Below are 12117 nucleotides of genomic sequence, written 5' to 3'. Positions count from 1 at the left end.
GGTACGCGGGCCTCTCACCTTTGTGGCCTCTCCCGTTGCAGAGCACAGGCTCCGGATGCGCAGGCTCAGTGGCCATGGCTCACGGGCCCAGCCACTCCGCGGCATGTGGGATCTTCCCGGACCAGGGCACGAACCCACATCCCCTACATCGGCAGGCGGACTCTCAACCACTGCGCCACCAGGGAAGCCCTCATGGGCTTTTATGTTTGGACGTGGTGACCTCTGTTGGGCTGCTTAGGAGCCTTTGGCCTCCTTGTCCTCACTGTGCCCTACTAGGCTAGTGGGTTTGCCTGGTACTTAAACACGGGTGTCAGAGCCCACCTGCTCAGTTGATATTTGCAGGGTTTGTGGATGGATCTACCTCTCAGCACTGTTTAGTGCAGGGCTTCAGCTGAAGTTGCCAGTGCTCAGAGGATATTCCCAACCCTGATTTAAGTCCCCTTCAGCTGTTTTTACCCTGTCCATGATCGCCTATGCAGCAGCTGTCAGGACTGGTGATGGCAGGGCTGGGAAGGATTGAGTTGTCCATGTAAGTTGACTTGTGTAGGGTGTAAAGAATATTTTCAAACTCTCAATGGATTAACTCATGCCACATGTGGAGCTGGCTCTGAAAAATGTAGGTCTGCCCTGGGAGGGTTGGGCAGCCCTTCCATCCCAGGCCCCTGACCTCTCTGGGGCCTCCCTGACTCCAAGCTGTGGAAACCAACACAGCAGCGGGGGCATACACGAGCAGGGCCTGACAGAGCGCTCCAAAGTGGTGGCAGTGCTTCCCAGGCCTTGAATTGAGTCCAGCTTTCTGGCCCCCAACAGCTCTGGCAGCATCCTTCCCAAATCACTGCCTACACAGGTCATTTGAGCACTCCCTGTAAATGATTGGCTGCTTTTGAAAGAGTCCTGAAAAGCATTCCTAGCAGCCAGATCAAACTTCAGGGAGGAAGGAGGCAAGGGTCAGATTAGCAGGAAGGCACCGGCTCCTGGAGACACTGGAGGAGAGCAGAGGCTGGCTGTTAGGTTTTGCTTTTCCTCTTTAAGTCAAATCGTTTAGGGGTGTGAGAGGAGAGAAGCTTGGGTGGAGTGGGGATGACTCCATGGCAGAGATCTTGGGGCTGAGAAGCCCTTGGGAGAAACTAGGTTTGGGGGTAGAAACAAAACCCAGGCTCCTTGATGGCCTTGAGAACAGGTGTCTGAGAATTGCTGTGAGTGTCCCTGGCCTGGGTGTCCAGGGCTGGGCCAGATACCCGGCAGGCTTATCAGCCTCCCAGCTTTCCAAGTCTCTGGGGACGATTCTAAGGGTCACCATGGCTGTTCCCCTCTTCGTCTAAAGAAGATCACGTCTCACTCCGTCTCCTGCCCAGATCACACCTTCAAACAGAACAGCTGATTACTGTCCCCCAAAGTCCTCACCCAGCCTGGGCCTTTACATCAGTAATTTTGGGTGACAGAACACATCCACATTTTCATGAAGTTCTTTTACATTTACTCAGTGTTCTGTTTAAGGTGGGAAGGGCAGGATATGCCCGAGGTCACAGCCTTGCACCACCCAGCAAGGCTGGAAGTGTCAAAACAAGGACTGGGCTAGGTCCTTGTGTTCCTGAGGGACACTGTGGATTTGAAAATTTACAGAAGGCTCTCGACAGGTCTCTTGAAAATGCCAAGACTTCACTTCTGTATGATACAGAATATTCTGTGCCATGTCGATATTTTAAATGTCTTACTTCTTTCCTTTGTTTTTTTTTATTTGCCCACCTTCTCTTGAATACCTTGCACAGGGTGCTGTGGAGGCAAAGGTAATCTAGCTGGGGAGAGAGCCAGCCAGACAGTGGCAGCGCAGTGTATGAGGGCACGGATGCAGTTGGACAGGGATGGCAGATGACAGCCTAGGGCTTGGGGTGACTTTGGGCTTTCTTTTTTGCATCAGCACCTCGAGCCTTATAATATGGGTAGAGGGTAGTGAGAGGAACATGTGGTGCACCGGGATTGAGAAGATCTGGATCTAAATCCTGGTTCTGCCACTTACTAGCTGTGTCACCTTGGGCAAGTCACTGCTCTCTTGGGGCCCCAGTTTCCTTGTCTGGGTAACCATGACAGAAGTTCCATCTACCCCTCAGGGCGGATGTGAGTCTCAAGTGAGAGAATGCTTGGGGCCGTAACATCACACAGGTGGCGAACTCTAAATAAACTCAAAACCAAGCCCTCTTCCAGCACTACCACCCCCAACAATGATACGGTGCATGGTATTGGACGGGGGTCTGGGACTTGGACATGGTCTTGACCATGCACTCTCTTGCTAGGAGACCTTGCATGGCCACTTCCCCTCCTGTGGGCTTGGTTTCCTCATCTGTTACAGAAGAACTTCCAAGTGATGATGGTTTCTGTGCAGGGGTCACTGAGGGAGAGCGAGGAGTTTGCTTCCCTAGAAGTTTACTGTTAGCCTCTTATTATGGAGGATTTCAAACATATACAGAAGTAGAGAGAAGGATGTAAGAACCCTCGTAGGCACATCCCCCAGCCTCACATTATCACCATTTTGCCAGTCTTGTTTTACATCAAATCCTACTTCCCCCGACTCCAACTGTTTGTTTGCTGCAGTACTTGAAAGCAAGCCTCAGACAGCATGTCATTTTACATACAAACACTTTAGTATGCATCTCTCATTGACTGCAGTTTTTAAAATGCAGCCACCATGGATTTATCGCACCTGACAGAATGATCCAGCCAGCCACGCCCCAGACCACCGAGGCTGTCTACACTCCAGTCCATAGTGATATTCCTGATGGACCCAAAGATACCTTTTTATGGTTGTTTTATTTGAATTAGCATCCAAATGAGGGAAGTCCACATGCTGTGTCTGGTTCTTTTGTTTCCCATGTCTCTTATTCTATGGCAGTTCTCCTTCCCTCCCTTTTAAAATTATTTATTTATTTATTTATTTATTTATTTATGGCTGCGTGTGTCTTTGTTGCTGCGTGTGGGCTTTCTCTTGTTGTGGCGAGCGGGGGCTACTCTTCGTTGCAGTGCACAGGCTTCTTATTGCGGTGGCTTCTCTTATTGTGGAGCACAGGCTCTAGGCTTGCGGTTTTCAGTAGTTGTGGCTCACGGGCTCTAGAGCGCAGGCTCAGTAGTTGTGGTGCACGGGCTTAGTTGCTCCGTAGCATGTGAGATCTTCCCGGACCAGGGATCGAACCCATGTCCCCTGCAATGGCAGGTGGATTCTTAACCACTGTGCCACCAGGGAAGCCCTCCCTCCCTTTTTTGATGCCATTGATTTGTTGGGAGAATTAGGTCATTTGTCCTGTTGATCGTCTCACAGTCTGGTTTCGGCTTATCCCTTCCTCATGGTGTTGTTTAACTTGTTCCTCTATGTCCTGTATTTCCTGAAACCTATAGTTAGACCTGAACAAGATACCCTTCCTATTGGTGATGTTCAGTAGAAATATAGTGCAAACCATATATGCAATGGAAATGCCAGATTTTCCAGCAGCCATATTGAATAAGAAGTAAAAAGAACTAGGTAAATTAGTTTATTTGTGTTTTTTTTTTTTGTTTGTTTGTTTGTTTTTTTGCGGTACGCGGGCCTCTCACTGTTGTGGCCTCTCCCGTTGCGGAGCACAGGCTCTGGACACGCAGGCTCAGCGACCATGGCTCACGGGCCCAGCCGCTCCGCGGCATGTGGGATCTTCCCAGACCGGGGCACAAACCCGCGTCCCCTGCATCGGCAGGCGGACTCTCAACCACTGCGCCACCAGGGAAGCCCCGGTAAATTAGTTTTAATAATATTTTTTATTTAACTCAATATATACAAAATATTATCATTTAAACATGTAATCACTGTAATACTCATTAATGAGATAGTTTACATTGTTTTTCTCATCCTATGTCTTCAAAACCCCGTGTGTATCTTACACTTACAGCACATTTCAATTCGTTTGCAATGCAATGGTTAGAGTGCAATCCTGCCAAAAAAAATAAAGTTGTATTTAAAGGAAAATATTTTGCACCACTTCAGTTTTTGAATTAAAATGAATTAAAATTTAAAAGTCAGTTCCTCAGTTGCATTGGCCGTATTTCAAATCCTCACTAGCCATATGTGACTAGTGGCTGCTATATTGGACAGCATATAGAGAGAATATTTCCATCACTGCAGAGTTCTGTCAAGAGCACTGAACAAGGGGCTTAAGCAGATTGAGGTTCAGTTTTTTAAGTTGCAGTACTTTGTAGGTGTTGCTGTATACTTCCTATTGTATGACATTGTGTTCAGTTGTTCTGTTTTTCATGATGCTAAGATTGATGAGTGGGTCTATATGTGCTTCTGGACACTTTTAAAGAAAGGAAAAAAGATTTTAAGGCTCTTTATTTAGGATGGACTAGGTGGCAGGGAGTGAATGAGTTCCAAAACTGGCACAGAAGCCATTCTGGCCATATGAAAATCATTTGAGGACACTCTGTGATATAGTGGTTGAGAGTCATTCTGCCTGGGTTTGAATCCTGATTCTACCACTTACAGGCTGTTTGACCTTGGGCAAGTGACTTAACCTCTCTGAGCCTCTGTCTCTTCAACTGTGAAATAGGAAACTAATAGTATTGTACTTTAGCTCATAGGGTATTGTGATGATTAAATAAGATAATGTACATAAAGTATACATTATGCACAGAGTGAGTATTCAGTGAATATTAATTACCATTACTATGTTGCTGTTATTATAAAAATACAGGTTCTGAGGCCTTGGTGCTAGAGAATCTAATTTCGTAGGGTATGTGGTGGGACCCGGAAATCAGCATTTTAAACAAGTTTTCCAGGTGATCCTGAGTTCCTGGACTCTCTGGCCCAGATCCCTTCCTGAGATCTTTTCCTGGGGTGACCCTTGGCTATGTTGCAGCTCCAGAGAAGCACGTGTTGGCTGGACACTCCAGCATCTGTCAGAGGCCAAACAAGCCCCCGTAGGACTGCCAGATTTAGCAAATAAAAATCTCCCATTTTATCTGGCAACCATAAATCCCCAATTCAGATAAAGCTGTAAACTAATCTTTTTGCTCCATGGGTCTCTCTATTCCTGCCACATCAAACATAGGGTGCAGGAGTGTAGAATGTGAGGACAAAAGCAGTATTTTAGAGTTTTTAGAGATGAATGTAATTAATGGGTCTTGATGTTTAAGTTAGGGACATGTCTTTGAAGAGGTCATCTTATAAGATGAAAGAAAGGGGCTTTGGGAACCATCTTGATCAGTCTGCTCATTTGGCAGGTGAGGAAACTGAGGCCTGCCTGGAGGGGGCAGGGGAGTGAGTTGTCCAAAGCCAGTAGCAGGGCTGGACTGGAACCTAAATCTCCAGTTTCTGTCCCAGCATATGTTCCTCTTTGTCATCCCACAGCACTTGTTTCTGTCCTCTGTCACTTGAGTCATATGGGGGGGAGGGGTAGCACCTAGGATAACAAGGGACCTGGGCCTAGAGTGTGAGCAGAGACCCTTCTGGTGACACCCTAAGGGTGGTTCCTGCCCTTGTGATCCAAAGGGAGGAACACAGCAAGTAGAAATAGAAGGAAAGTCAGCCCCTGTGCTGGCTGGATAGAACCCCAGAGATGAGTGAGGGGATTCTGCTAAGCACGGTGCCTGGAGACAGGGTCAGGGGTTGCACCCATGGGCTTGGGCTCAGGACACACAGGACTGACTGAGCCTGGGCCCTCCTTACTGGTGTCTTGCAGAGTGTCCGGAGGAGAGCTCTTTGACTTCCTGGCCCAGAAGGCGTCCCTGAGTGAGGAGGAGGCCACCAGCTTCATTAAGCAGATCCTGGAAGGGGTGAACTACCTTCATGCCAAGAAAATTGCTCACTTTGATCTCAAGGTCAGTGGGGTGGGGGGGGGGGAAGGGAAAAGAATCAGGTTAGGAAGAATGGGCCCAGTCTCTCCCAATGTCATTGCCAGGAGGGGTCAGCACCCACTAGGCCTTCTTCCCTCATCTTACAGTTGAAAACTCTGAGCTCCTGGGAAAGAAATGATGCCACGGGAGTGTCCCCCTCCTGAGTTTCATTTCTCAGAGAAGGTTTTCTTCAGATAGGGGCTGATGGCAAGAAGCTTCTGAATCAGACCACTGGCACCTTATCTCTTTCAGGAAATACATGGGTGTAGTTTTTAAATAAGTAAGCCAATCACAGGAAACTTGAAACCAAACCCATTTCACAAGACTGAACTTTTCAGTAACCAAGAGCTAACTCCTGAGTGGGCAGAGCTAGACGCATTCAGATGAATACTGCTGAGGTTGCCTGGCTCTCTGGACCCAGAACAGCGTCCAGCATCCTTTGACCAGAGGTTATAAATCTTAGAGCCCAGTGACCACTGGCTGTACTCCCCTACTCCGCCCCTTACTGTGGCCATAAAACTGATTCAGGGGCCAGTGATCATTTGTGGTAACTGGTACTCAGGGTCGAGAAAGTTCACTGTGACCACACAGGACTTCACAAAGCAAGAGTGTGGTCAGAGTAGAAGGATCAGTTCCCATAGTAGCTGAGCTCAGCTGCATAGGCTGATGAGCCTTTACAGTCACCTGAAGCATAAAGATCCCCCCAACCTGTAATCAGAGGGACCCATTTATTGGGGAGGAGACCCACTGATTTTTTTTTTTCTTTTTTTGGCTGCATTGGGTCTTTGTTGCTGCACACGGGCTTTCTCTAGTTGTGGTGAGCGGGGGCTACTCTTCGTTGTGGTGCGCGGGCTTCTCATTGCGGTGGCTTTTTTCGTTGCGGAGCACGAGCTTTAGGCACACAGGCTTCAGTAGTTGTGGCATGCAGGCTCGGTAGTTGTGGTGCATGGGCTTAGTTGCTCCGCAGCATGTGGGATCTTCCCAGAACAGGGATCAAACCCGTGTCCCCTGCATTGGCAGGCGGATTCCTAACCACTGCACCACCAGGGAAGTCCGACCCACTGATTTTTCTACCCAGAAATTCCTGTTGTGTTTCAAGCATTGTGCTGGGTGCCTGGGTGTTGCTACAGGTACAAAATCAACTGAGGCCTTGTTTGAGCTTAGTTCCCCTTTTCCAGGAACTTGTGCAGGAATCAGAAAGGAGAGATCAACAACTCTAAGTGCTGTGATAGAGGGAAGTACTGGGGGGCTGGGAGTCTAAATGAGAAGCCATCTAAGTCAGACTGGAGTATCTGAGAGGGGCTTCCTGGAAGAGGTGGTATTTGAATTGAGTTTTGAAGGACTGCCAGGAGTCATCAGAGGGGAAGGGCCTTCTAAGGAAGTGAGGCCAGCAGGTACGTGGTCCTGAAATAGCACAGTGCATTCAGGATAGTACAGGCAAAGGGTGAATGTGCTGAATGGAGAAGCCAGGAGGAGAGCAGGAGGCAGACACAGGCCATGGGAGCTAAGCCAAGGCGGTTGAACTTTACACTGAGAGATATGGGCCAGGTGAGCAGGGAGGTGAGGCGAGCAGATGTGTGTTTCGGAAAGAGCCCTCCAGCTGGGAGCACGGATAGAATGGGGACAGTAATCTGGGTGGGATGTGGCAAGTGCCAAACTAATTTGAGGAGGGAATGGAGTCAAGACCTTTCATAGAGGTTGCTCTGAGGATTGATTAGGTACCTAATTAGATGTGGGACATGAGGAGGAGGGCAGAGTCCAGGATGACACCCAAGCTCTGGCTGGCAGGGCTGGCCCAAAGAGGGTATGGTGTCTTGTGGTCTCAGAGGCTACATCAGGGTGTGGGCTCACGTCCCGTACAGGGATCCCACCCCAGCTCTTACTGTGCCCCGTGGGGTGACCTGCTGTGAGTCTCCCCTCCTTAGGCCAAATTGTCGCAGTATTTTGAATTCCTCCAATAGAAGGCATCTTGCAGAGTCTCGCTCAGGTGTCACGGGGTAAAAGTCAGGGTCACTGAGGAGTGTGTGGCCTGGGCAGGGTTTTGGACCTCAGGGTATTAATACACCAAGCAGGAAATGGGCTACCTGGATCGCACGTGTGTCTCCTTCCTGATAATGCTATGGGTAGTTGACTTATTATCTCTGTCTTTGCTGGCTCCAGGAGGCTGGCCTCAGAATGGCCTCCTTTGTCTTTTCTCTCATGGGGCTGGTAGAGGCAGGCGTGTGGAGTCCACAGGCCCCGAAGACTAGAGCATGTTCATGCTATACGGTTGGCTTCTATGGCAGCTTGCTGAAGTGGGGGGAGTTATATAGCCTGGTCAGGGTTTCACCCTCACTCTACCGTGTACCAGGAAACAACTGAACCTCAGTTTTTCAGCTTTAACACAAATGATAAGACTTACCTGTCAGAGTTGTAAAAATGAGATAGGTCCTCTATAATAGTAGCTTCCCAGAACAGAGGAAAAGAAAACACACCTCCTGTTACAGTGTTTTGGGCCCCGATAGACTAGGAAAAAAAAGCCTGCTAGTGCAATTCTAAATTGCCCAGCAGAGAGCTGAGATTGGTTGCTAGGTGGGGCTACTGGTGGGCGATCTTGTCTGGCTCCTGGGCTCAATCTGGACGTTTTCCACAACCTGGAGACAGTCTGGGTTTCCCCTGGATGCAGGTAGGTTGAGGATACTGCTGACCCCTACCCTGCCTTGTATCCTTGGAGGGGTATGGACAAGAAGCCTGCTGACTCCCCTACCCGTGGGTCCCTTGGCCCAGACCCAGCTGGGCAACTTCAGAAGTGATGAGTAGCTGGAACTCAGTGGCATCACCTCATGATTGACTAGACACTTCCTGGAGCCAGAATGTGGGTATGTGTTCCCCTTGGCTGGAACTTCCTGCCAGCTGGAGGGGTCATGCAGAAGGTCCAGCTGGTAGCCTAGAGGGGACTTCTTGGTTCCATGTTGTTTCCCACCATATGAAATTCATTTTATATAAATACATTTCTCTTCCTGATTCTCCTTCTCCACGAGGGACCTCTGCTTTCCCCTCCTCTTGTATTCTGTTACTCCTTGCCAAGTGAGTCAGGCTCGCTTGGCTGCCCCATGAGCACAGCCACCATTGTCATCTCCACGCCCCTGCTCATGACCTGTTCTCCATGCTCACCTTCCAGCCGGAAGGAGCAGGTGGTGGCGGAGGATCAGCTCTCTGGCCTGCCTTTGGAATAAGAAAGACCTCTCCTCCTGTGTCAGCCATTGTGCTGGAATGGTAAGGCTCTATCCCTGCTTATGACACACTCCCAACCTTGTGGCAGAGAGCAAGTGAATGGGAAAATTAATGTACAATAAACAGCCTTGGTTAAAACAGATCACGGCATGCTGTTGCCCAGAAAACTGTGGCAGATCCTTGTCACCCGTAGGATAAAAGAACCCCTTCTCAGCATGGGGTTTCTTAAACTGTTTTAAATGTTAAAATGTTTATACATTTTTAAAATGTTTCTTAAACATTAAGGTCTTTCTTAAACTGCCTGAGCCCTGATTCTGGCCTCATCTACCTTTCCACACTCGAAAACACTAGCCCCAGGCACCAAGATGACAGATACATGTCCTGGCCCCTCTTCTCTGTTCATGCCGTTCAAATCCAGGAAGCTGCTCGTCTTCCTTTTCTCTGCCTATGGACTTCCTGCTCATCCTCCAGGCCCAGCAGAAATGCTATTTCCTCGGGTAAGCAAGCCTTTCCCATGCCTGCCAAAGCATAACTGAGAACCAACCTGCTTCCCTGCTTATCTTGCCCCTTGTATAGACTTCCACTGACAGCATTTATCACCGAATTCTCAGTTCTCACCGGGCATCACTTTCTGCTCTTGTCTCTAGCGCAGTGGCTGACATTTGAGTTACTCATTGTTGAATGAATGAGTGAATGAAGGAATGAATGGCTTAGTAAGACAAATGCACGCATGGATATCATCGGGAAAATGCAAAAGAGGTGGCAGGCAGATTTCAATTCAGTGATGTGACATTTATTGAGGGACTATTGTACACCAAGGTAGAGTGACAAGCATCAATAAGATATGGTACCTGCCTTCCAAGGGTCCACCATCTACGGGGAGATGGCCACAGTGAGACTGGTGCCGAGGCCATCTAAAATAAAATCTACCCATGACATTCACTAAGAAACACTCACTTCCGAGGGGTAACCTCTCTGCCTCAGCAGAATGAATACCATCCCATACCATCTGTGGTGGAAATTCACCACAGACTGGCCTGCTTGTGTGAGTAGGTAGAGGGGGTGCAGGTAGATGATGTTGCCCTGTGTTTACATAAATGGACGTGACACTGCAACTGACTGCCCCTCACCCTGGGTATCATTCAATGTGCCATCTGGAGGATGGATACAAGGAAATGGGGCTCAGCACCACCCAGGGACCTCACCCTAGTACGTGATCCCACACAAATAAAGTCCTTGTAGAGGGTGTTTTTGTGTGGTTTTCTGTTTGTTTTGGATTTGGGAGTTTCCCCTCTGAGTATGGGTGTGTCTCCCCTACCTTCCCCAAATCCAACTTGAGAATTCAGAAATGGAAGGTGACCCTCAGGTCTGACTGGTATTTTAAGCAAAAAGAACACACCATGAGAATTGAATGAAATTGTATGCAAGCCAGGAACCCGGAACTCTGAGGGGACTTTTTGATTTATGTAAACAGTGTTAAGAAGAGTGAATTCCTGAGCAAGATACTCCAAAAATCCAAATTCCTCTGTGTCCCGATCATCCTTTGAGTTGTTTGTATGTTCATGATGCGATGGGGTCTGCTCATCAAGCTTTCATAAGAATGATACTAATAATACTTTAAATGTACATTGTACTTTCTAGAATACAGCATGCATATACATCTCTTCTCTCATTTGATCCTCACAGCCACCCACTGAGGTACACGGTATTGTCACTTTTTTACACATAAACAATTGAGATTCAGAGACGTTAAGTTACTTGTCCAAGACCACACAGGTACTAAATGATAGGGCTGGTACTTGAACTTAGCCAGTGAGGAGACACTAAGCACAGCTGAGTATCACCAGCTTTTATTTCACCAGATTCTAACAGTATGGATTTCTTACTTGCTTGCGTCATGCCTTTCACACATAGTTAATCCGAAGGTTTATACTGTGCCATAAATTTATCCTTTGCACAGTTAATTTCTCATCTGGTTACCTTATTTTTTCTTTCTAATAGGTTATTCCTCGTAGTTAAAAAATTAATTTGTATTCTATTAATTGCTATAAAATGTGCATGCATTTGAAAGTAGATCTTACAAGAATGAGATGATTTCCATACTAAAACCTTGGAACATGAAATAGAGGTGAGACTTGGCAGTTTTGACTGTCAAGATAGGTTCGGCTGAGATTGTAAAAGTTTAGGGCAGAAGTTTGTATAGGCAGTCACAGCCATAGAAGACTTTTACCCCTCAACATTTTTTATTATGAAAACATTTCAAAATGTCTGAAGAAATTAGGAGAACAATACAATAAACACCATTATGCCCTCCTCCTGCATTCAACATTTGGCCACATTTGCTTTACCTCTTTCTCTCTTTAAAAAAGAAAAAAAAGGGCTTCCCTGGTGGTGGGAGCGGTTGGGAGTCCGCCTGCCGATGCAGGGGACACGGGTTCGTGCCCCGGTCTGGGAAGATCCCACATGCCGCGGAGCGGCTGGGCCTGTGAGCCCTGCGTGTCCGGAGCCTGTGCTCCGCAACGGGAGAGGCCACAACAGTGAGAGGCCCACATACCGCAAAAAAATAAATAAAGAAAGAAAAAGAAAAAGAAAAAAGAAAAAAAAATTTATATAAAAAGCATTTTATATATATATATACACACACACGTGCATATGTGTGATTTTTAAAATTAAAAGTAATATCTAATAAAAATTTTAAAGTATTAAAATGTATGCAATTTATTAAAATTATGGTATAATTAGAAAGAAAATTGTAGCTATCTTGACACTTCACTCTAAACACTTCAATAAGCATCTCTCAAGATTAAGTTCAGTCTCCTACCAACCCACAGTACCATTATCACACTTAAGAAAATGAACAATAATTTGTGGAAGACCTTTAATTGGTAAAAAAACATTTTTCTATTTCTTATTTAGAAAGAAAATTCTCTTGGCAGTGGAGAGAGAATGGATGGGAGAGAGTAGGCCAGTTGGAAGTAATGATAAGACTGTGGGAAAGAGATGAACCGAAGGTACCCCATAAACTTTTCTTAAAAAATGAAGTCAATGGTC

General features: G+C 47.1%; 1 protein-coding gene across 1 annotated transcript in view; it reads left to right on the top strand.

The window, feature by feature from the left end:
• The window catches only part of DAPK2 (death associated protein kinase 2), a 115651-nt gene that overhangs the window by 62848 nt on the left and 40686 nt on the right, over nt 1–12117 (top strand). Inside the window, exon 3 of the mRNA XM_007450694.1 lies at nt 5700–5838. Coding sequence (XP_007450756.1) covers nt 5700–5838 — 139 coding nt within the window. The remainder of the gene's footprint in view (nt 1–5699; nt 5839–12117) is intronic.

The sequence above is a fragment of the Lipotes vexillifer genome, unplaced genomic scaffold (assembly GCF_000442215.2).
Source record: "Lipotes vexillifer unplaced genomic scaffold, Lipotes_vexillifer_v1.1 scaffold1019, whole genome shotgun sequence".
In the NCBI taxonomy this organism is placed as follows: Eukaryota; Metazoa; Chordata; class Mammalia; order Artiodactyla; family Lipotidae; genus Lipotes; species Lipotes vexillifer.
This window is presented reverse-complemented; position numbering and strand designations above follow the sequence as displayed.